Source organism: Acomys minous (assembly GCF_964271855.1).
Source record: "Acomys minous genome assembly, chromosome: 14".
Classification (NCBI taxonomy): Eukaryota; Metazoa; Chordata; class Mammalia; order Rodentia; family Muridae; genus Acomys; species Acomys minous.
Genome location: NC_140496.1, coordinates 22,713,382 through 22,737,784, shown reverse-complemented (window position 1 = coordinate 22,737,784; position 24,403 = coordinate 22,713,382). Strand labels below are relative to the sequence as shown.

The 24,403-nt window shown below is 57.8% G+C and overlaps 1 protein-coding gene across 3 annotated transcripts; it reads left to right on the top strand.

Moving 5' to 3' along the window:
* Positions 1-4,357: 4,357 nt before the first annotated feature.
* PLEKHG4 (pleckstrin homology and RhoGEF domain containing G4) lies at positions 4,358-24,389 on the top strand. 3 transcript variants are annotated; one of them, XM_084755507.1, is made up of 21 exons: positions 4,359-5,414; positions 5,535-5,636; positions 5,712-5,835; positions 5,960-6,053; positions 6,134-6,208; positions 6,288-6,404; positions 6,561-6,659; positions 6,751-6,899; positions 7,057-7,195; positions 7,292-7,408; positions 8,713-8,895; positions 9,133-9,635; positions 9,705-9,951; positions 10,563-10,652; positions 10,740-10,961; positions 11,052-11,222; positions 11,300-11,477; positions 12,950-13,066; positions 23,125-23,361; positions 23,441-23,556; positions 23,723-24,389. In XM_084755507.1, exons 1-21 carry the CDS (start codon positions 4,949-4,951, stop codon positions 23,726-23,728), a joined length of 3,552 nt encoding a protein of 1,183 aa, XP_084611633.1. In that variant the 5' UTR covers positions 4,359-4,948; the 3' UTR covers positions 23,729-24,389. The 3 variants fall into 3 exon arrangements, with proteins under 3 accessions (XP_084611634.1, XP_084611635.1, XP_084611633.1); XM_084755508.1 differs by lacking the exon at positions 23,441-23,556 and having other exon boundaries at positions 4,358-5,414; XM_084755509.1 differs by lacking the exons at positions 23,125-23,361; positions 23,441-23,556 and having other exon boundaries at positions 4,358-5,414.
* The last annotated feature ends 14 nt before the right edge of the window (positions 24,390-24,403 follow it).

Below are 24,403 nucleotides of genomic sequence, written 5' to 3'. Positions count from 1 at the left end.
AAGTAGTTGATGATCTGGAGTCAGTCCTCGCTGTTGTGTACTGTCTACATCATCTGGGACCTGTTACCTGAGCTCTCTGAGCCTTAGTTTCCCCATTTCTAAAAGGGGCTAGCCAAAGCAGGGTGGGAAGGCAAAAATACCATTAATCCCAGCAGAGGGGAGGCAGAAGTAGGTGGATCCCTATGGGGTTGAGGCCAGCCTGGTCTACATGGCAAGTCCCAGGCTACCCAGAGGTACACAGTGAAACCCTGTCTCAAAAACAAAACAGTAACAAAAAGGATTAACAGTCACACCACTTCATTAAGATTGCTGCTAGGATTAAAATGGGAAGAAACTGTCCTAGCCCTGGCTCTAGCGGTGACGGAGCTCGCTTACACTGCAAGGCAAAGGTGCATGGGAAATGCTGTGGGTCTTTGCATTCTGGGAAGAAGGGAGGACGGGAAGAAGTAGATGATTATCTGAAAGCTCAAATAATGGATTCTGAGAAAGGAAAGCTAGAGACGGAAGGGCTCTGGGGAGGCGACTTCAGTAGCTCTGACTAGGTAAAGAGGAAACAAACAAAAAAAAAGTTGCTCTGCTGCTTTTCAGTGTCAGGATACTTGGGGGGGAGGGTTGTCAAAACACAGAGATTCCTCAGCCTACTCCAGCATGTTTGGTTTTTGGAGTCAGGGTCTCGCTATGCAGCTGGGTTAGCCTGGAATTCGGTATGTAGACCATGCTGGCCTCAAACTCACCCCAGGGCTGGGATGAAAGGCATGTGCCACCACACTTGCCTACTCCAAGAGTTTTGATTGAGCAGATCTCTGGAGGCCCACAAAGCTAGTAAGCACAGCTTGGGGAGTGGGGAAAGCTGTGAGGCATTTGCTCTGTAGGAGTGAGCAAGTCAAGTTTATCCACGCTTGGCCACTTGACTGGACAAAATGGCAGGGTGGGTATATCCCCTGAGATGAACGGAGAAAGGAATCCAGGCCTTAAAGGGGAAAATGTGTGTTGTTTAGAAGCCATCCACTTTGACTTTTTTAAAAAATTTTTTTTATGTTATATATATGAGTGCATGTACACCTGCATCTCAGAAGAGGCCATTAAAGGGTATAGATGGTTGTGAGCCACCACATGGTTGCTGGGAATTGAACTCAGGACCTCTGGAAGAGCAGACAGTGCTCTTAACCTCTGAGCCATCTCTCAAGCCATCCTCAGTGCTAAGATTACAAGTGTGCCAGCATGGTTAGCTTTAAAAAAAAAAAATGAGGATCGCCGGGCGTGGTGGCGCATACCTTTAATCCCAGCACTCAGGAGGCAGAGGCAGGAGGATTGCTGTAAAATCAAGGCCAGCCTGGTCCACAAAGCTAGTCCAGGACAGCCAAGGCTACACAGAGAGACTCTGTCTTGAAAAAACAAAACAAACAACAACAACAAAAAAAAACAATAAAAAGTGAGCATCAAACTTAGGACCTTATACTTGTAAGCTATCTCCAACCCCCCCTCCCCCCCAGACAGGGTTTCTCTTGTAGTCCTGGCTGTCCTGGGCTGATTTTGTAGACCAGGCTGGCCTTGAACTCACAGAGATCCACCTGCCTCTGCCTCCTGAGTGCTGGGATTAAAGGCGTGCGCCACCATGCTCTAGCTATTTCCCACCGTCTTAAAAAAACAAAAGACAGGATCTTATTATGACGCTTTACCTTGCCTGGAACCTTTTAACTCTATGTAGACCAAGCCAGCCTTGAACTTGTGATCTTCCAGCCTATGCCTCTCAAGTGCTAACATTAGAGACATGTACCACAACTCCAGGCTAAAAGGGAGGATTTTTGATCATGATGCGGTCCTTCTGAGTCAAAGAAGGCGGTATGAGACAAACGACTTTTTAGTCAGCTGTGTTTCTAAGAGCAGTCTAGGACCTATGAAAAAAGGCCGGGATGCCTCTGGTGGCCTTGAACGCCATAGCAAGGAGTCTGGGTTTATTTAGGTCAGAGATGAGCACGGTCTGGAAGGTTTGAGCTTGTATTTACTATTTATAGCAGTGTTGAAGAAGTGTGCCTATTGGTCCTTTTATACCCAAGCCTACAAAGCTCAGAGGTTACTCTTTTTTTTTTTAATTTTTTTTTTTATGATTAATCTCGTTGTCAAGAAAAGAGAGGCAGAGAGGGTTAGGGAAGGGGCCGGGCAGGGCCTGTCCACGTTTCATGATCTCAGTGGCAAAGGCTTCTGTGAGTAAACTCAGCAGCCAGGAGAACCAGAGACGGTCTCCGTGAGTCACTATTCAGATTTGCAAGCTCAGCCCTCATAGCCTGCTGTGGTCAGCCACCCCAGGCTGGCTCTAGGCCTAGTCCCCCAATGTACCCCACTAGGCCAGTGTCTGTCCCCACTCCTGTTTGTGCCTTTACCATCCCAGATTCGTGTGTCTCACAGCTCTCTGCCACTTCTGTCTGAATCTGTCTCTATCAGTCGCTTTCTCCAACTGTGGTTTGCATGTGAGCCCACAGATGGACAGCTTGGAAGTTCAGGGGCATGTGACTAGTCATAGATACCCCTAAATATTTATTCTGCACCAGGCTTGAAGTACAGAGCTAGACATAGGAAAGTGAACAACATACCGTCTGCTTACAGGGCACATTCTATGTGGAAAGGAAAGACCACAGTCCTGCCTCTATCCCAGCATGTGTGCCCTCCCCTAACTGCCTCCTGTGCTCAGAAGGCCCCTGGTCAGCTAGGGCCTGTGGCCTGATGGCTCTTACTTGCTTCTGTCACCGAGAAGGGCTATGTACCTGCCAGGAGGGCCATCTACTTCTCATAACTCCTGGGGGCCTGGCTAGTGGGTGGAGGTGAGTCTCAGAGGCAAGAAGGAGAGAGGGAGGGAGGGGAGGAGGGAGGGGGAAGGTAATGACTCAGGGGGGGTGGCCTGGGAGGTGAACCAAGGACAGACTCCGAGACTGGACCCGGTGCTCACTGAAGCTGGAGGAAGGGGGGGACAAAAGACGTGGCTGGGAACTGGGGCCTGAGCAAGCCAACTCCAAGGCCAGCCCTGCCCCTTGCTCTCCGTCAGAGTCTGCCTTGGAGTCTGAGATGGGTAGGGGAAGTGCTGTTGTTTGCACCACGGCTGCAGCTGATACCTAGATTCATGAAGGGAGTGCCTGTCATAGAACCAGGAGTCACTGTGTCCAGCATCCTCTCCTGGGGAACAAGGCCGTAGAGGCTGCATGCTTTTTTTTTTTTTCCTGGATGCATGGCTAACCTTTTTGTAGGATCTCCCCACAAATTCAAAAGAGTGATAGGCCCATTCACTCCAAAAGGACTTCTGACCTCAGAGCTGAGAGCTGGTGGGGCTCTACCTGTGCGCCTTGCAAACGGTTTCAAGATCTGATCCCCTAACTAAGAGGAGGACACATCAGGCCTTCTCTGGTCCACCTGAAAATCCCCGGAGAACAGAATGGCTTTCTTATTTTACAGGAGAGGAAGATGAGGTGTAAAGAGAAAAGAGTCCCTGGAGCACCCCACAACAGGTGAGTTGGTGGAACCAGGTCCCCCAGCTGGTCTCCAGCTCCAGAGCCCCCGCCTGGATTCAATGAGATGGAGGGTTTTGGCGGCACACGGGTTTTCGCACACTTGGGTCATTTCCCACCCAGAGGCATTACTACCTGTACCTCATCTGCCGGTTCAACCAGTCATGGGATCACACAATTCATTTCTTGAAACTTTGTTTTTATTAATTGAACCTGGGGCACATACAAGCCAGGCAAGGGCCCCGCCACTGTGTTAGACCTCACAGCCCATCCAACCTGTTTTGTAGTGGGTGGGCCCGAGCACCTGAAGGGGAGATCTATCACAGGCTGCAGTGGGGCGGTCCCTCCCACTCTCCATGAAGATTATCCACACACAGCTGGCTGGGCTTAGGGGGTCTATTTAGGGTCCTCCCCTAACCCTGAACCCACATGTCTTCTTTGGGCTGGATTTGGGGGCCGCGAGCGCCGAGTGGTCCTCCTTTTGCAAAGGGGAGCCAGGCAAGTATTCCCATGTCCAGAAGGGGACTGGTGATGAGCCTTGCTCTCATCCCACAAGGGCGTCCTGTGCTTTGTGCAAGAGCCTTCTTTGTATCCAGCAGTGTCACCGCTCGCTCACCGTTTCAGACAGTTTCAGCTCTGGGTAGGTCGTGCAGTGTGCACAGCGGGATGGTTTGTGGGTGCTGCCACGATCCGCTGAATGCGAAGTCCCCAAGGCGCTGAGGGTGGAAGTCCACCCGCCTGGAGGCCGGGGCGGTGACGGGGATAGGGTTGGGGGTCGGGGACTGTCCGCTCTCTCTGCATCCTCCCGCGGTCTGAGAGGCTGCCTGCCCTCCGACGAACCTGTAATTCGGTCCTCCAGCCCCTAGAGGGCGCCGCGTCCCCAAGTCCCTTCGAGCTGCCAGAAGGTGGCGCCCTTGGACGCCGGGCGACCTCGCGATACCCGTAGTCGAGGCTGTGGCGCGTTCGTTCTTCGTTCGTTCGAGGGCTCCGGCGGCGTGGTCCACCAGGCTTCACAGTTCCCCACCGTGCGTCTTACGGGTGTGAGTGTGCAGGTGACCCGCGAGGGGCCGGGAGCACCGGTACAGGCGACTAAGCCAGGGCCAGGCTGGGCGAGCTGGAGCGGAGAGCGGCCGGTGGGCCTGCTAAGCCTGGCGTGAGCGTGTGTCCGAAGGTAGGGCCACCCTGCAGAGGCTCAGAGGAGCACGACCCCGATTTAGGCCCAAAGGAGACTCTGCTTTCCCTCACCAGGCTGGACTACGGTGGCGGCAGTGCTTCCGGAGACCTGGTACCCAGACTAGCACTTCCTACCGCCTAGTGTTCCCGGCTTGCCTGCCCGCGGAGCCATGCCCAGCATCTTCAAACCAGTTCCTGGATGAGCGGAAGTCGTCTTTCACACCGAGGCCCAACCATCACCCGTTTGCCCAGAGCAGGCCCAGTCTTCCCAGGGAGTGATGGAAAGGCTTCTTGAGTGTGGGGAAGGGCCCCCAGACTCCCAGGGCCATGCTGCAGACGGGAGGAGGCTTGCTTTGTGCACCCAGCAGGAGGAGGAACTGGCTCACCAGATACAGGCTATGGACCCCAGACCTTCAAGCCCAGCAGTGGGGGCAACCCAAGGCACAGCGATACAGGGAGGTTTCTTGTCCAAGAAGCCTCAATCACTTCCAGATCAAAGGGCTGCAGATGGGTCCGGGCACTGCCGGAGGAGCGTGTTAGGGGGTCCCTCCGCCCAGTCAGAGCAGCCAGCCTTCTCTGAAGTGGAAAATCTCTTGTACCCTGTGGCCTCTCACCTCAGCCTGACCCAGGGTGAGAATGCTAGTCAAGGAGGAGGCTTGCTAGGGGACCCAGGTTCAGGCAGAGCGCTGCCAGCTGGCTTTAGACCTTTGTCAGAGACATCATCGTCGAAGCTACCGGAGGAAGGTAAGGACACTGGGAGACCTGTGGAGGGAGTGGAGCCCTACTCAGCCTGAACCCCTAGTCCATGAAAGGGCTTTGTGGGTGACTGTCCCAATTCAGACCTGAGCCATTTCTCTTCTTAAGACCCTAGCGGATCCAGCTTCCCTAAGCCTGCTGCTGCTGACGGTCTCCTAGCTGAAGACCTCACCTGGGAGCTCCTGGCCAGTGGCATGGCTGCCCTACCAGGTAGCTGGGAGGACTTCGATGAGGAGGAGGAAGGGTGGCCTAATTCTGCCAGGCTTCATTTTCTCCTCTCTGCAGGGACGCGCGATGCCGAAGGCCGAGCAGTGCTGCTTCTGTGTGCCCACAGCACAGGTTGGCTTCATCCCAAGTGCAACAGCCATGAGTTTCTGAGTCTTTTGTTCTATCTTCGAGGCATCCCCAGGTTTGAAGGAGAAACCTGGGGGTTGAGGGTTGGAGGGGAGCAGGGTAGGGAACAGGACATTGAGCCTGAGCCGTGCCGTGCTATGATCTGTGAATCTAGTTTTAAAGCAAAACTCCCCATTTAGGCCCGAAGTGCAGGCCCTGGGACTGACTGTACTGGTTGATGCCCGAATTTGTTCCCCGAGTTCTTTGCTCATCAGGGGCCTCAGGCAACTACAAGTGAGTGGAGAGTTTGTGGCCCCTTTCCACTTGTCTTCTGTATCCTCGAGGGGTAGGAGCTGAACTTTGAGTCCTTGCAGGAAGCAGCCCCGGGGTCTGTACAAGAAGTGCTGCTGTTTGGAAGGATGCCAGAAGAAACGCCCACAGGGCTTCAGGTACCGGCCAGGCTGGCTAGGAGGGAGGTGGGGAATCTTTGTCCACACATTTCCTGCACCATCCCGCCGTCTTCTGCAGTTCAAGCATCTTCCCTCTCACCAAAGCCTGCTGACCCACATTCCTCACATGGAGTTGCCCACGTCACTAGGAGGATGCCTGTCTTACTGCCATCAAGCCTGGCTGGATTTCCGGATGGTCAGTGCACCAGCTGGGGGTGGAAGGTTCTGGTTGGACCTGGTAGGGAGCCTTTTCCTGGGTCAGCTTGACCAGGAGGTGTGGTCTGCTGTGGTCTGGAACCCTGGAGCCTGGGAGCAACCCTGCACGTTGGTCATGCTGTCTGTCTGCTCACAGCGTCTGGAAACCCTACAGCAGAGTTGCCGGGTGGTTTGTGCCCTGCTTCGGGGGGTCATCGGCAGTATGGAGGCTGCGCAGCAGCCCACAGAGTCCGGAGTGAGTCTCCCCTCCAAATCTCCTCAAATGTTCCCTTGACTTCCTGTTTCTCTCCCTGTCCACCAATGCCTGTTGCTCCTCTCAATTACAGGAAATTGGTCAGCTACTCCAGCAGGCACAGTCCCTCATGCAACAGGTGTTAGAGTCGCCTCAGTTGTCATGGTTACAAAGCCAGGGAAGCCTGGAGCTGGCATGGCTGAAGCAAGGGATGACAGAGGTGAACCTGAGCCCCGATGACAGGTAAATGCAAGCGCAGCTACCAGAACTTAGCCCAGCTCCGCCTCCTGTACATGTGTCAGATACTCAACCAGCTGCCTCAGCGCATGCTAGATGCGAGTCCCCGCATAGTAGAGAAAGGGCCTGCCCAGTGCAGGACGAGGCCGTATGCCTTCCACAGGTCTGCAGTGGACAAGGCTGATGAGCTGTATGGTCAAGTGGATGGACTGTTGCATCAGCTAACTCTGCAGAGCAACCAGCGAGTACGGACCCTAGAGCTCCTCCAAGCGCTGGAAGCCCAGGAGGGTGGGCTGCGCCAGGTGGGAACTGCCTCTCCAGAGCGTGTCCTGCCCGTGGTCTCAGCTGTAACTCCACCCTAGCAGCTGCCTTCGCGTGCTCCTACTTGTGTCCTCCAGGTTGAAGTATGGCTCCAGGAAGTGGGCTGGCCAGGGCTGGAGGAACCAGCGGAACCCTCACTGGACGTGCTGCTGCAGGCCCAAGGCCCTTTTCAGGAGCTGGACCAGGTTGCCCAGGTAAGTTGGCATACTTGTTCATTCTGCAGGGACTGGGGCGAGGGGCTAGGGCTGTGGCACAAGTGAAGGCAACCATCCTTTCCTCTCGGAGGTTACCATTCAGCAGAGATCAGTTGTAATCAGAGGTTCGTGTATTTGCACACAAAGATAAGGACGCTAGGAAGAAGCAGCGTGGAAGAATAATTTGGGCATGGAGAGACGATCAAGGCTGTAAACAGTATGTTCAGAAGTTCTGTGGCAGAGAGCCGGGCGTGGTGATGCACATGCCTTCAGTCTGGGCACTCAAGAGGCAGAGGATTGTTGTACCAGGACTTCATAAGAGTCCCAGCCTCAAAAAAAGGGGGGCAGGCTGGAGAGATGGCTCAGTGGTTAAGAGTACTGACTGCTTTTCCAGAGGTCCTGAATTCAGTTCCTGACACCCTCTCACAGACATACATATGTAGGCAAAACACCAGTGCAAATAAAATAATTTTTTTAAAAAAGTCTTGTGGTAGAAGGATGAGGTGAGGTGAAGTACATCTAGAAACTGATACTGCCAAGAAGTTTAAGAAATTCCATAACCAGATTGAGTATCTAGGAAGATAACATTGGCTTCTGGGAAAACGGATGTAGGAAATCCAGTTTACAGGTAGCCGTAGTAGTCACAGTGGGATATACATTTGTCTCTGAGTGTCTGTTGGGGATTGGTTCCAGGACATATCTTGGATATCTAAATGTGTGGATGCTCAGGTCCCTTACATAAACTGGTGTAGTGCTTGCAGATAGCCTATAGACATCCTTACATACTTTTAAAATTATCAAATACTTTTTTATTCTTTGTTTTTTTGAGACAGGGTTTCTCTGTGTAGCTTTGGCTGTCCTGGACTTGCTTTGTAGACCAGGCTGGCCTCAAACTCACAGCAATCCACCTGCCTTTGCCTTCCCAACTGCAAGAATTAAAGGCGTGTGCCACTGTGTCCGGCTCTCTCAAATACCTTTAATACAAAGTTAGTTAAATCCATGAATGTGAAGCCCACATATATGGAACCTGCAAATACAGAGGCCCAACTGTAATGCTTCATCTGCCTAGAATGATAGTTAAAAAAAAAAACCACGTAGAAAGTCTGTAGGACTTGATAATACAGCCATGTGAGACGGTGAAAGGACCCAGGGGATCGGGTGTTTCAGTGGAAGACCTTCATGTGTCCCATCTTAGCTGTGCTTGGGAATGAGGAAGGACTCTGGGTTTTGCCCTGGAGTCTGATGCCAGAGGAAGGATCCAAGTGTGGGCTGGATCAGCAGCTGAATTCGGCCTGTCTCTCCAGGGACAGGTCAGGCAAGGGGAGAAGCTCCTGCAGCCGCTGCTTGGCTGGGAGGCTCCTGAGCTGGGGCCCCTTGCAAAGCGCTTTCTGGCCCTGAGATCCCAGCTGACAGAATTTTCCAGAGCTTTGGCCCAGAGGCGCCAGCGGTTGGCAGACGCTGAGAAGCTGTTTCAGCTCTTCAAGCAGGTAGCTGAGGTGGAGGGGTTGTACCTGTCGCTGCCCAAACTCCAGAGTCTGAGAGCCTTCTGTCTGGCTTGCTTGTTTTCTTCTTGCTTTCAGTCTGATCTCAAAATTGTGAACTTCTGGATTGTAGCCTGGGACCAACGTCCCCTAGCTAGCCAGAGAGTGGGACAGGGAGCACAAGAGAAGGCACTGGAAGCTTGCTGATGTCCTGCTTTTATGTCTCTGACCTTGGTGTTACAGGCCTCAACATGGACGGAGGAAGGGCAGCGGGTCCTAACAGAGCTGCAGCAGGAGCGCCCAGAGGTTGTGCTGCAGCAGCTGCAGCTGCACTGGACAAAACATCCTGACCTGCCCCCTGCCCACTTCCGGAAAATGTGGGCTCTGGCCACAGGCCTAGGCTCAGAAGGCATCCGCCAGGAATGCCGCTGGGCCTGGGCACAATGCCAGGACACCTGGCTGGCTCTGAATCAGAAGCTTGAGGCTGCACTGAAGCCACCATCAACGAACAGCACAGCTACCCTGCGTGTCAGGAGGGCCCCTGCTGCACCCATCATCCCTCCACTGAGGAAGGCCTATAGCTTTGATCGGAATCTGGGGCAGCATCTTGGTGATGCTGCCCATCATGGCCACTATACAACCACTGTTACTGACTGCCACAGACCTGAGGCTGGAGGTGGTGTCCAGCCCAGACCATCCCCTTCTGTGCCTCTTTCAAACAACTCTGATTGCAGGAGCCCCGACAGGTATAGGCAGAGGGTGGGGCAGGGGGGGTCAGTGGAGGGTCTTGGGTCCTGACTTCACCTACCTCGTAGGCTGCAGCTAGTATTGGCGGAGATGGTGGCCACAGAGCGTGAGTATGTCCGGGCCCTTGACTATACAATACAGAACTACTTCTCTGAGCTAGATCGACCCGATGTGCCCCAGGGCCTCCGTGGCCAGCGCTCCCACCTCTTTGGCAACCTTGAAAAGCTTCGGGATTTCCACCACCATTTCTTCCTGCGTGAGCTAGAAGCTTGCACCAGGCACCCGCCTCGAGTGGCTTATGCCTTTCTGCGTCATGTAAGTTCCAAAGGCCACGTGAGCCCTGGAGAGCTTTTGGACACAATACATAATGCCAGGCTCTGCACAGAGAGTACTCTGGGAGAAAGCAGACCACCGCAAGGGTACAGTTATGAGTGAGACCCACAGAAATCCCTGCCTCTTGGGGGTGTTTTCACTTCAGCAGGTTCAGAGATGTACAAATAAAAAGGATCATTCTAGATTACACTTAGGATGGTAATTACATCTGGGGCAGGGCTCCCAGTTTAAAAGAGAGGATGTTTGAGCAGAAGCACAGGAGGTGTAGAGAGTAAGTTCCAATCCCAGAAGAGAGGCCTAGCGGACATAGTGAGCATGGCTGAGAACAGTGAACACCTGAGTCCCAGAGTCCAGAACCCTGCGAGGCGCAGAGCTGAATGTGGCGGCTGGACAGCTCCTGCAGAGCACTGGTTCTTGCTGGGTCATCCGCATTCAGAGTGGGATCTGCAGGGCTAGGGAGAAGCTCCTTGTCCTGCAGCCACTTACTGGCATCTTTGTGCTCATAAGCTGAGAGAGTGGTGTAGCCTAGGTGGGGGGGATATCTTTTGGGGGCCAGTCCTCTGGCGCCTGCTCTGAGCCATGTGTCCTTGTAGAGGGTGCAGTTTGGAATGTATGCGCTGTACAGCAAGAATAAACCTCGTTCTGATGCCCTGATGAGTAACTATGGTCACACCTTCTTCAAGGTAAGGAGCCTGGGACTATAGGACGAGCAGGGCTCGGGGGGGAGGGGCATACTCCAAACCACTCTGTGATCTCCTACTTACCTGCAGGAGAAACAGCAAGCGCTGGGAGACCACCTGGACTTGGCTTCCTACTTACTCAAGCCCGTCCAGCGCATGAGCAAGTACGCCTTGCTACTGCAGGAGCTGGCAAGGGCCTGTGGGGGCACAGCGCAGGAGCTGGGTGCCCTCCAGGCAGCCCAGAGCCTTGTGCACTTCCAGCTGCGACATGGCAATGACCTGCTGGCCATGGATGCTATCCAGGGCTGTGATGTGAGTCACCCAGCCCATGTGGGGAAGCACCGTGGACGCGGAAGAGAAGGGCAGGAATGGCTGGACATCTGCTCGCCTTCAACTTGGCAGGTTAACCTCAAGGAGCAAGGGCAGTTGGTGCGACAGGATGAGTTCACGGTGCGGGCGGGGCGCCACAAGTCCTGCCGGCGTGTTTTCCTCTTTGAGGAGCTGCTGCTCTTCAGCAAGCCTCGCCGTGGGCCTGCAGGTGTTGACGTATTTACCTACAAGCGTTCCTTCAAAGTAAGTTCACATGCCCCTGACCCCTGCCTCCTGTCCCCCACCTATGCTTCACCGAGCTCTTACCCCTGGCCATGTAGATGGCAGACCTTGGCCTCACTGAGTGTTGTGGGGAAAGCAAACTGCGCTTTGAGATCTGGTTCCGTCGCCGCAAGGCCAGGGCCCTGTTCGTGCTGCAGGCCTCCAGCGTGGCCACTAAACAAGCCTGGACAGCGGATATCTCCCGCCTGCTCTGGAGGCAGGCTGTCCACAACAAAGGTGAGTTCTTGGACAAGTCCAGAGAGTATATGTCCTCCCAGGAGCCTGAGAAGGTTCAGGGACCTTGTCACACTCTGAGGGAAGGGCAAAGCTCCTTGAGTGTATCTTGTTCACACTCTGAGGGAAGGGTAAAGCTCCTTGAGTGTATCTTGTCACACTCTGAAGGAAGGGTAAAGCTCCTTGAGTGTATCTTGTTCACACTCTGAAGGAAGGGTAAAGCTCCTTGAGTGTATCTTGTCACACTCTGAGGGAAGGGTAAAGCTCCTTGAGTGTATCTTGTCACACTCTGAGGGAAGGGTAAAGCTTCTTGAGTGTATCTTGTTCACACTCTGAAGGAAGGGTAAAGCTCCTTGAGTGTATCTTGTTCACACTCTGAGGGAAGGGTAAAGCTCCTTGAGTGTATCTTGTCACACTCTGAGGGAAGGGTAAAGCTCCTTGAGTGTATCTTGTTCACACTCTGAGGGAAGGGTAAAGCTCCTTGAGTGTACCTTGTTCACACTCTGAGGGAAGGGTAAAGCTCCTTGAGTGTATCTTGTTCACACTCTGAGGGAAGGGTAAAGCTCCTTGAGTGTACCTTGTTCACACTCTGAGGGAAGGGTAAAGCTCCTTGAGTGTATCTTGTTCACACTCTGAGGGAAGGGTAAAGCTCCTTGAGTGTACATTGTTCACACTCTGAGGGAAGGGTAAAGCTCCTTGAGTGTACCTTGTTCACACTCTGAGGGAAGGGTAAAGCTCCTTGAGTGTATCTTGTCACACTCTGAGGGAAGGGTAAAGCTCCTTGAGTGTATCTTGTCACACTCTGAGGGAAGGGTAAAGCTCCTTGAGTGTACCTTGTTCACACTCTGAGGGAAGGGTAAAGCTCCTTGAGTGTACCTTGTTCACACTCTGAGGGAAGGGTAAAGCTCCTTGAGTGTACCTTGTTCACACTCTGAGGGAAGGGTAAAGCTCCTTGAGTGTATCTTGTCACACTCTGAGGGAAGGGTAAAGCTCCTTGAGTGTACCTTGTTCACACTCTGAGGGAAGGGTAAAGCTCCTTGAGTGTATCTTGTTCACACTCTGAGGGAAGGGTAAAGCTCCTTGAGTGTACCTTGTTCACACTCTGAGGGAAGGGTAAAGCTCCTTGAGTGTACCTTGTTCACACTCTGAGGGAAGGGTAAAGCTCCTTGAGTGTATCTTGTCACACTCTGAGGGAAGGGTAAAGCTCCTTGAGTGTATCTTGGCAGAGACTGGGATGAATCTAGTGACTTGGAAAAGCTTGGGGAGAGGGAGAGGTGCAGCAGCAGCTGACAGTGCAAGAGAGAGAACAGAGGTCTTAGGCTCTAAAAGGGACTTTGTACCTTTCCCAAGCGTGGCGGGGAGCAGGGAGTCTGGTACCAGAAAGAGTCATGGCTAATTTCTGGGATATGGGTATATAGGAAGAACTTGTTAGATACAGCTCGGGAGGCTTCACTTATGCCTTGTTCTCTACTCAGAGGTGCGCATGGCTGAGATGGCATCCATGGGTGTGGGGAACAAGGCCTTCTGGGACATCGCCCCCAGTGAAGAAGCTATCAGTGACCGCAGTATTGACTATGTCCTAAAGAGACGAGGTGAGGAGTCGAGTAGGTGTTCTACAGGGGGTGGGAGTGAGGAGAGGGCATCTCACAGGGTGGGAGTGAGGAGAGGGCATCTCACAGGGTGGGAGTGAGGAGAGGGCATCTCACAGGGTGGGAGTGAGGAGAGGGCATCCTACAGGGGTGGGAGTGAGGAGAGGGCATCCTACAGGGGCGGGAGTGAGGAGAGGGCATCTCACAGGGTGGGAGTGAGGAGAGGGCATCCTACAGGGGTGGGAGTGAGGAGAGGGCATCTCACAGGGGTGGAGTGAGGAGAGGGCATCTCACAGGGGTGGGAGTGAGGAGAGGGCATCCTACAGGGGTGGGAGTGAGGAGAGGGCATCCTACAGGGGTGGGGGTGAGGAGAGGGCATCTCACAGGGGTGGGAGTGAGGAGAGGGCATCCTACAGGGGTGGGAGTGAGGAGAGGGCATCCTACAGGGGTGGGAGTGAGGAGAGGGCATCCTACAGGGGTGGGAGTGAGGAGAGGGCATCTCACAGGGGTGGGAGTGAGGAGAGGGCATCCTACAGGGGTGGGAGTGAGGAGAGGGCATCTCACAGGGGTGGAGTGAGGAGAGGGCATCTCACAGGGGTGGAGTGAGGAGAGGGCATCTCACAGGGGTGGAGTGAGGAGAGGGCATCTCACAGGGGTGGGAGTGAGGAGAGGGCATCCTACAGGGGTGGGAGTGAGGAGAGGGCATCCTACAGGGGTGGGAGTGAGGAGAGGGCATCCTACAGGGGTGGGGGTGAGGAGAGGGCATCTCACAGGGGTGGAGTGAGGAGAGGGCGTCCTACAGGGGTGGGAGTGAGGAGAGGGCGTCCTACAGGGGTGGGAGTGAGGAGAGGGCATCTCACAGGGGCGGGAGTGAGGAGAGGGCATCTCACAGGGGTGGAGTGAGGAGAGGGCATCTCACAGGGGTGGAGTGAGGAGAGGGCATCTCACAGGGGTGGGAGTGAGGAGAGGGCATCTCACAGGGGTGGGGGTGAGGAGAGGGCATCCTACAGGGGTGGGAGTGAGGAGAGGGCATCTCACAGGGGTGGGAGTGAGGAGAGGGCATCTCACAGGGGTGGGAGTGAGGAGAGGGCATCCTACAGGGGTGGGAGTGAGGAGAGGGCATCTCACAGGGGTGGGAGTGAGGAGAGGGCATCTCACAGGGGTGGAGTGAGGAGAGGGCATCTCACAGGGGTGGAGTGAGGAGAGGGCATCTCACAGGGGTGGGGGTGAGGAGAGGGCATCTCACAGGGGTGGGAGTGAGGAGAGGGCATCCTACAGGGGTGGAGTGAGGAGAGGGCATCCTACAGGGGTGGAGTGAGGAGAGGGCATCTCACAGGGGTGGGAGTGAGGAGAGGGCATCTCACAGGGGTGGGGGTGAGGAGAGGGCATCCTACAGGGGTGGGAGTGAGGAGAGGGCATCTCACAGGGGTGGGAGTGAGGAGAGGGCATCTCACAGGGGTGGGGGTGAGGAGAGGGCATCTCACAGGGGTGGGAGTGAGGAGAGGGCATCCTACAGGGGTGGAGTGAGGAGAGGGCATCCTACAGGGGTGGAGTGAGGAGAGGGCATCTCACAGGGGTGGGAGTGAGGAGAGGGCATCTCACAGGGGTGGGGGTGAGGAGAGGGCATCCTACACGGGTGGGAGTGAGGAGAGGGCATCTCACAGGGGTGGGAGTGAGGAGAGGGCATCTCACAGGGGTGGAGTGAGGAGAGGGCATCTCACAGGGGTGGAGTGAGGAGAGGGCATCCTACAGGGGTGGGAGTGAGGAGAGGGCATCTCACAGGGGTGGGAGTGAGGAGAGGGCATCTCACAGGGGTGGGGGTGAGGAGAGGGCATCTCACAGGGGTGGGAGTGAGGAGAGGGCATCCTACAGGGGTGGAGTGAGGAGAGGGCATCCTACAGGGGTGGAGTGAGGAGAGGGCACCTCACAGGGGTGGGAGTGAGGAGAGGGCATCTCACAGGGGTGGGGGTGAGGAGAGGGCATCTCACAGGGGTGGGAGTGAGGAGAGGGCATCTCACAGGGGTGGGAGTGAGGAGAGGGCATCCTACAGGGGTGGGAGTGAGGAGAGGGCATCCTACAGGGGTGGGGGTGAGGAGAGGGCATCTCACAGGGGTGGGAGTGAGGAGAGGGCATCCTACAGGGGTGGAGTGAGGAGAGGGCATCTCACAGGGGTGGAGTGAGGAGAGGGCATCTCACAGGGGTGGAGTGAGGAGAGGGCATCTCACAGGGGTGGAGTGAGGAGAGGGCATCCTACAGGGGTGGAGTGAGGAGAGGGCATCTCACAGGGGTGGGAGTGAGGAGAGGGTATCTCACAGGGGTGGGGGTGAGGAGAGGTCATCCTATGGGGTGGGAGTGAGGAGAGGGCATCCTACAGGGGTGGGAGTGAGGAGAGGGCATCTCACAGGGGTGGGGGTGAGGAGAGGGCATCCTACAGGGGTGGGAGTGAGGAGAGGGCATCTCACAGGGGTGGGGGTGAGGAGAGGGTATCCTACAGGGGTGGGGGTGAGGAGAGGGCATCCTACAGGGGTGGGGGTGAGGAGAGGGCATCCTACAGGGGTGGGGTGAGGAGAGGGCATCCTACAGGGGTGGGGGTGAGGAGAGGGCATCCTACAGGGGTGGGAGTGAGGAGAGGGCATCCTATGGGGTGGGAGTGAGGAGAGGGCATCTCACAGGGGTGGGGGTGAGGAGAGGGTATCCTACAGGGGTGGGGGTGAGGAGAGGGCGTCCTACAGGGGTGGGGGTGAGGAGAGGGCATCTCACAGGGGTGGAGTGAGGAGAGGGCATCTCACAGGGGTGGGAGTGAGGAGAGGGCATCTCACAGGGGTGGGGGTGAGGAGAGGGCATCCTACAGGGGTGGGGGTGAGGAGAGGGCCTCTCACAGGGGTGGGGGTGAGGAGAGGGCATCTCACAGGGGTGGGGGTGAGGAGAGGGCATCCTACAGGGGTGGGAGTGAGGAGAGGGCATCCTATGGGGTGGGAGTGAGGAGAGGGCATCTCACAGGGGTGGGGGGGAGGAGAGGGTATCTCACAGGGGTGGGGGTGAGGAGAGGGCATCCTACAGGGGTGGGAGTGAGGAGAGGGTATCTCACAGGGGTGGGGGTGAGGAGAGGGCATCCTACAGGGGTGGGGGTGAGGAGAGGGCATCCTACAGGGGTGGGGGTGAGGAGAGGGCATCTCACAGGGGTGGGGGTGAGGAGAGGGCATCCTACAGGGGTGGGGGTGAGGAGAGGGCATCCTACAGGGGTGGGGGTGAGGAGAGGGCATCTCACAGGGGTGGGGGTGAGGAGAGGGCATCCTACAGGGGTGGGGGTGAGGAGAGGGCATCCTACAGGGGTGGGGGTGAGGAGAGGGCATCTCACAGGGGTGGGAGTGAGGAGAGGGCATCTCACAGGGGTGGAGTGAGGAGAGGGCATCTCACAGGGGTGGAGTGAGGAGAGGGCATCCTACAGGGGTGGGAGTGAGGAGAGGGCATCTCACAGGGGTGGGAGTGAGGAGAGGGCATCTCACAGGGGTGGAGTGAGGAGAGGGCATCTCACAGGGGTGGAGTGAGGAGAGGGCATCTCACAGGGGTGGAGTGAGGAGAGGGCATCCTACAGGGGTGGGAGTGAGGAGAGGGCATCCTACAGGGGTGGAGTGAGGAGAGGGCATCCTACAGGGGTGGAGTGAGGAGAGGGCATCTCACAGGGGTGGAGTGAGGAGAGGGCATCTCACAGGGGTGGAGTGAGGAGAGGGCATCTCACAGGGGTGGAGTGAGGAGAGGGCATCCTACAGGGGTGGGAGTGAGGAGAGGGCATCCTACAGGGGTGGGGGTGAGGAGAGGGCATCTCACAGGGGTGGGGGTGAGGAGAGGGCATCCTACAGGGGTGGGGGTGAGGAGAGGGCATCTCACAGGGGTGGGGGTGAGGAGAGGGTATCCTACAGGGGTGGGGGTGAGGAGAGGGCATCTCACAGGGGTGGGGGTGAGGAGAGGGTATCCTACAGGGGTGGGGGTGAGGAGAGGGCATCCTACAGGGGTGGGGGTGAGGAGAGGGCATCCTACAGGGGTGGGGGTGAGGAGAGGGCATCCTACAGGGGTGGGAGTGAGGAGAGGGCATCCTATGGGGTGGGAGTGAGGAGAGGGCATCTCACAGGGGTGGGGGTGAGGAGAGGGCATCCTACAGGGGTGGGGGTGAGGAGAGGGCGTCCTACAGGGGTGGGGGTGAGGAGAGGGCATCTCACAGGGGTGGGAGTGAGGAGAGGGCATCCTACAGGGGTGGGAGTGAGGAGAGGGCATCTCACAGGGGTGGGGGTGAAGAGTGGGCATCTCACAGGGTAGGAGTGAGGAGAGGGCATCTCACAGGGGTGGAGTGAGGAGAGGGCATCTCACAGGGGTGGGAGTGAGGAGAGGGCATCTCACAGGGGTGGGAGTGAGGAGAGGGCATCTCACAGGGGTGGGAGTGAGGAGAGGGCATCTCACAGGGGTGGAGTGAGGAGAGGGCATCTCACAGGGGTGGAGTGAGGAGAGGGCATCTCACAGGGGTGGAGTGAGGAGAGGGTATCTCACAGGGGTGGAGTGAGGAGAGGGCATCCTACAGGGGTGGGAGTGAGGAGAGGGCATCTCACAGGGGCGGGAGTGAGGAGAGGGCATCTCACAGGGGTGGGAGTGAGGAGAGGGCGTCCTACAGGGGTGGGAGTGAGGCGAGGGCATCTCACAGGGGCGGGAGTGAGGAGAGGGCATCTCACAGGGGTGGAGTGAGGAGAGGGCATCTCACAGGGGTGGAGTGAGGAGAGGGCATCTCACAGGGGTGGGAGTGAGGAGAGGGCATCTCACAGGGGTGGGGGTGAGGAGAGGGCATCCTACAGGGGTGGGAGTGAGGAGAGGGCATCTCACAGGGGTGGGAGTGAGGAGAGGGCATCTCACAGGGGTGGGAGTGAGGAGAGGGCATCTCACAGGGGTGGAGTGAGGAGAGGGCATCTCACAGGGGTGGAGTGAGGAGAGGGCATCTCACAGGGGTGGAGTGAGGAGAGGGCATCCTACAGGGGTGGGGTGAGGAGAGGGCATCTCACAGGGGTGGAGTGAGGAGAGGGCGTCCTACAGGGGTGGGAGTGAGGAGAGGGCGTCCTACAGGGGTGGGAGTGAGGAGAGGGCATCTCACAGGGGCGGGAGTGAGGAGAGGGCATCTCACAGGGGTGGAGTGAGGAGAGGGCATCTCACAGGGGTGGAGTGAGGAGAGGGCATCTCACAGGGGTGGGAGTGAGGAGAGGGCATCTCACAGGGGTGGGGGTGAGGAGAGGGCATCCTACAGGGGTGGGAGTGAGGAGAGGGCATCTCACAGGGGTGGGAGTGAGGAGAGGGCATCTCACAGGGGTGGGAGTGAGGAGAGGGCATCCTACAGGGGTGGGGGTGAGGAGAGGGCATCTCACAGGGGTGGGAGTGAGGAGAGGGCATCTCACAGGGGTGGGAGTGAGGAGAGGGCATCCTACAGGGGTGGGAGTGAGGAGAGGGCATCTCACAGGGGTGGGAGTGAGGAGAGGGCATCTCACAGGGGTGGGAGTGAGGAGAGGGCATCCTACAGGGGTGGGAGTGAGGAGAGGGCATCTCACAGGGGTGGGAGTGAGGAGAGGGCATCTCACAGGGGTGGAGTGAGGAGAGGGCATCTCACAGGGGTGGAGTGAGGAGAGGGCATCTCACAGGGGTGGGGGTGAGGAGAGGGCATCTCACAGGGGTGGGAGTGAGGAGAGGGCATCCTACAGGGGTGGAGTGAGGAGAGGGCATCCTACAGGGGTGGAGTGAGGAGAGGGCATCTCACAGGGGTGGGGGTGAGGAGAGGGCATCCTACAGGGGTGGGAGTGAGGAGAGGGCATCTCACAGGGGTGGGAGTGAGGAGAGGGCATCTCACAGGGGTGGGGGTGAGGAGAGGGCATCTCACAGGGGTGGAGTGAGGAGAGGGCATCTCACACGGGTGGAGTGAGGAGAGGGCATCCTACAGGGGTGGGAGTGAGGAGAGGGCATCTCACAGGGGTGGGAGTGAGGAGAGGGCATCTCACAGGGGTGGGGGTGAGGAGAGGGCATCTCACAGGGGTGGGAGTGAGGAGAGGGCATCCTACAGGGGTGGAGTGAGGAGAGGGCTTCCTACAGGGGTGGAGTGAGGAGAGGGCATCTCACAGGGGTGGGAGTGAGGAGAGGGCATCTCACAGGGGTGGGAGTGAGGAGAGGGCATCCTACAGGGGTGGGAGTGAGGAGAGGGCATCCTACAGGGGTGGGGGTGAGGAGAGGGCATCTCACAGGGGTGGGAGTGAGGAGAGGGCATCCTACAGGGGTGGAGTGAGGAGAGGGCATCTCACAGGGGTGGAGTGAGGAGAGGGCATCTCACAGGGGTGGAGTGAGGAGAGGGCATCTCACAGGGGTGGAGTGAGGAGAGGGCATCCTACAGGGGTGGAGTGAGGAGAGGGCATCTCACAGGGGTGGGAGTGAGGAGAGGGTATCTCACAGGGGTGGGGGTGAGGAGAGGGCATCCTATGGGGTGGGAGTGAGGAGAGGGCATCCTACAGGGGTGGGGGTGAGGAGAGGGCATCTCACAGGGGTGGGGGTGAGGAGAGGGCATCCTACAGGGGTGGGAGTGAGGAGAGGGCATCTCACAGGGGTGGGGGTGAGGAGAGGGTATCCTACAGGGGTGGGGGTGAGGAGAGGGCATCCTACAGGGGTGGGGGTGAGGAGAGGGCATCCTACAGGGGTGGGGTGAGGAGAGGGCATCCTACAGGGGTGGGGGTGAGGAGAGGGCATCCTACAGGGGTGGGAGTGAGGAGAGGGCATCCTATGGGGTGGGAGTGAGGAGAGGGCATCTCACAGGGGTGGGGGTGAGGAGAGGGTATCCTACAGGGGTGGGGGTGAGGAAAGGGCGTCCTACAGGGGTGGGGGTGAGGAGAGGGCATCTCACAGGGGTGGGAGTGAGGAGAGGGTATCTCACAGGGGTGGGGGTGAGGAGAGGGCATCTCACAGGGGTGGAGTGAGGAGAGGGCATCTCACAGGGGTGGGAGTGAGGAGAGGGCATCTCACAGGGGTGGGGGTGAGGAGAGGGCATCCTACAGGGGTGGGGGTGAGGAGAGGGCCTCTCACAGGGGTGGGGGTGAGGAGAGGGCATCTCACAGGGGTGGGGGTGAGGAGAGGGCATCCTACAGGGGTGGGAGTGAGGAGAGGGCATCCTATGGGGTGGGAGTGAAGAGAGGGCATCTCACAGGGGTGGGGGTGAGGAGAGGGTATCCTACAGGGGTGGGAGTGAGGAGAGGGTATCTCACAGGGGTGGGGGTGAGGAGAGGGCATCCTACAGGGGTGGGGGTGAGGAGAGGGCATCCTACAGGGGTGGGGGTGAGGAGAGGGCATCTCACAGGGGTGGGGGTGAGGAGAGGGCATCCTACAGGGGTGGGGGTGAGGAGAGGGCATCCTACAGGGGTGGGGGTGAGGAGAGGGCATCTCACAGGGGTGGGGGTGAGGAGAGGGCATCCTACAGGGGTGGGGGTGAGGAGAGGGCATCCTACAGGGGTGGGGGTGAGGAGAGGGCATCTCACAGGGGTGGGAGTGAGGAGAGGGCATCTCACAGGGGTGGAGTGAGGAGAGGGCATCTCACAGGGGTGGAGTGAGGAGAGGGCATCCTACAGGGGTGGGAGTGAGGAGAGGGCATCTCACAGGGGTGGGAGTGAGGAGAGGGCATCTCACAGGGGTGGAGTGAGGAGAGGGCATCTCACAGGGGTGGAGTGAGGAGAGGGCATCTCACAGGGGTGGAGTGAGGAGAGGGCATCCTACAGGGGTGGGAGTGAGGAGAGGGCATCCTACAGGGGTGGAGTGAGGAGAGGGCATCCTACAGGGGTGGAGTGAGGAGAGGGCATCTCACAGGGGTGGAGTGAGGAGAGGGCATCTCACAGGGGTGGAGTGAGGAGAGGGCATCTCACAGGGGTGGAGTGAGGAGAGGGCATCCTACAGGGGTGGGAGTGAGGAGAGGGCATCCTACAGGGGTGGGGGTGAGGAGAGGGCATCTCACAGGGGTGGGGGTGAGGAGAGGGCATCCTACAGGGGTGGGAGTGAGGAGAGGGCATCTCACAGGGGTGGGGGTGAGGAGAGGGTATCCTACAGGGGTGGGGGTGAGGAGAGGGCATCTCACAGGGGTGGGGGTGAGGAGAGGGTATCCTACAGGGGTGGGGGTGAGGAGAGGGCATCCTACAGGGGTGGGGGTGAGGAGAGGGCATCCTACAGGGGTGGGGGTGAGGAGAGGGCATCCTACAGGGGTGGGAGTGAGGAGAGGGCATCCTATGGGGTGGGAGTGAGGAGAGGGCATCTCACAGGGGTGGGGGTGAGGAGAGGGCATCCTACAGGGGTGGGGGTGAGGAGAGGGCGTCCTACAGGGGTGGGGGTGAGGAGAGGGCATCTCACAGGGGTGGGAGTGAGGAGAGGGTATCTCACAGGGGTGGGGGTGAGGAGAGGGCATCCTACAGGGGTGGGGGTGAGGAGAGGGCATCTCACAGGGGTGGGGGTGAGGAGAGGGCATCCTACAGGGGTGGGGGTGAGGAGAGGGCCTCTCACAGGGGTGGGGGTGAGGAGAGGGCATCTCACAGGGGTGGGGGTGAGGAGAGGGCATCCTACAGGGGTGGGAGTGAGGAGAGGGTATCTCACAGGGGTGGGGGTGAGGAGAGGGCATCCTACAGGGGTGGGAGTGAGGAGAGGGTATCTCACAGGGGTGGGGGTGAGGAGAGGGCATCTCACAGGGGTGGGGGTGAGGAGAGGGTATCCTACAGGGGTGGGAGTGAGGAGAGGGTATCTCACAGGGGTGGGGGTGAGGAGAGGGCATCCTACAGGGGTGGGGATGAGGAGAGGGCATCCTACAGGGGTGGGGGTGAGGAGAGGGCATCTCACAGGGGTGAGGGTGAGGAGAGGGCATCCTACAGGGGTGGGGGTGAGGAGAGGGCATCCTACAGGGGTGGGGGTGAGGAGAGGGCATCTCACAGGGGTGGGGGTGAGGAGAGGGCATCCTACAGGGGTGGGGGTGAGGAGAGGGCATCCTACAGGGGTGGGGGTGAGGAGAGGGCATCTCACAGGGGTGGGGGTGAGGAGAGGGCATCCTACAGGGGTGGGGGTGAGGAGAGGGCATCTCACAGGGGTGGGGGTGAGGAGAGGGCATCCTACAGGGGTGGGAGTGAGGAGAGGGCATCTCACAGGGGTGGGAGTGAGGAGAGGGCATCTCACAGGGGTGGGGGTGAGGAGAGGGCCTCTCACAGGGGTGGGAGTGAGGAGAGGGCATCCTACAGGGGTGGGGGTGAGGAGAGGGCATCTCACAGGGGTGGGAGTGAGGAGAGGGCATCCTACAGGGGTGGGGGTGAGGAGAGGGCATCTCACAGGGGTGGGAGTGAGGAGAGGGCATCTCACAGGGGTGGGGGTGAGGAGAGGGCATCTCACAGGGGTGGGGGTGAGGAGAGGGCATCCTACAGGGGTTGGGGTGAGGAGAGGGCATCTCACAGGGGTGGAGTGAGGAGAGGGCATCCTACAGGGGTGGGAGTGAGGAGAGGGCATCTCACAGGGGTGGGGGTGAGGAGAGGGCATCCTACAGGGGCGGGAGTGAGGAGAGGGCATCCTACAGGGGTGGGAGTGAGGAGAGGGCATCTCACAGGGGTGGGAGTGAGGAGAGTGCATCCTACAGGGGTGGGAGTGAGGAGAGGGCATCCTATGGGGTGGGAGTGAGGAGAGGGCATCCTATGGGGTGGGAGTGAGGAGAGGGCATCCTATGGGGTGGGAGTGAGGAGAGGGCATCCTACAGGGGTGGGAGTGAGGAGAGGGCATCCTACAGGGGTGGGGTGAGGAGAGGGCATCCTACAGGGGTGGGGGTGAGGAGAGGGCATCTCACAGGGGTGGGGGTGAGGAGTGGGCGTCCTACAGGGGTGGGGGTGAGGAGAGGGCGTCCTATGGGGTGGGAGTGAGGAGAGGGCATCCTATGGGGTGGGAGTGAGGAGGCCATATGGACTTTTATCTCTCCTTGCCTGTGCTTCCCTGGCTACCTCAGGCCAGACTGGGCTCTGACCTGCCCCTTTCCTACACAGATGTTCGCTCTAGGGCCTCCATTGCTGTGGCCCCACTTGACTATGACAACCCCTATCTGGGTGCCTTGGGATCCCTTCCTGGAGACCGTGCCTCTTGCTCTGTTCTGGGGTCTCTGAATCTGCACCTGTACAAAGATCCAGCTCTTCAGGGTGTTCACTGTTCCCTGTATCCACCCAACTTCCCGGAGGAGGCCATGCTGGATGCTGAGGCGGAGCTGGGCACCCAGCCCTCTTTGAGTATGTGTGGTCTTAGTCAGAGGCGGGAGGCATGGCTTGGGCCTCCTCTGCTGACAGCTCACCTAGTCTCCCTCTTTAGCTCCTGAGGAATCAGAGGTTTCATCCCAGTGCCCATCAGTCAGTGGCTCTAGTGGTTCTGACAGCAGCTGTGTGTCAGGGCAGGCCCTGGGCAGAGGCCTTGAGGACTTGTCCTGTGTGAGTGTCACCTTCTGCCTACCGCCTACCAGCCCGTCCCAACCTGCCTGGTGCCTTTTCTTTAGGGGAGATGGAAATGGGTGGGTCAGGGCCATTTCCCTGAGGGCCCCATCTCCACCCCTAGAACCAAAGAAGTAAAGCATTCATGTTTGACTTGGCACCATAGGTTTGAATCGGCCTGAAGACAAACAGTAGATACAGCAGCCAGTAACGCCAAGGAGCACCACGCCTCTGGATCTACTCTAACCGGTGCCTGGCTGGCGCCTGGGCCATCTCCCTCCCCACCGCTCATCCTCAATAGGGATAGCCTTGTTGGTTCCCCTGTCTGATGCATGCAGCCACCAACTGACTGGCCTAGGGCCTCTGGGAGGGCATCTGGCTGCACAGCCTAAATAAGCACCTGGACTCTAAGCTCCTGGGATCCATCTTCTGTCCCCTCTCCAGCTACAACCCCAGTTGTAAGTTAAGGACAGGATGGGACAGAAGTTGAGTATTTCAAAACTCCAGACTGGTAGAGTACTATGGAGCTCTGAGAAGTCATGAGGGACACCAGTGGGTTCTCCTCAACCCTTGAACTTAATGCTGATCTCGCCAAGTACAGGGCGAGCATGCCCCACAAGCCCCGTAGTCTTGAGTTCCTTGGCTCCCCATTTGCAGCCTCTTGTTTCCTGGCCAGCCTGGTTATTTTGACTTGATGCTCTTTGAACAGCTGTCAATTAGAGTCGGCTACTGGTTCCACTGGCCATTGACAGTGCTGTCTCAGAGGAGTCTAGACAGTTATCTTGTGATTTACTCTTTTATTTGTTTATAATAAAGAACAGAGTGATTTCTGTCGTTGGCTGAGCCT

Excerpts from the sequence above, each read along its gene's own strand:
- PLEKHG4 (XM_084755507.1), top strand. The coding sequence starts at position 4,949 with ATGGAAAGGCTTCTTGAGTGTGGGGAAGGGCCCCCAGACTCCCAGGGC. Across the intron at positions 9,636-9,704 it reads GATTGCAGGAGCCCCGACAG|GCTGCAGCTAGTATTGGCGG; the intron begins GTATAGGCAGAG and ends CCTACCTCGTAG. Across the intron at positions 9,952-10,562 it reads CTTATGCCTTTCTGCGTCAT|AGGGTGCAGTTTGGAATGTA; the intron begins GTAAGTTCCAAA and ends GTGTCCTTGTAG.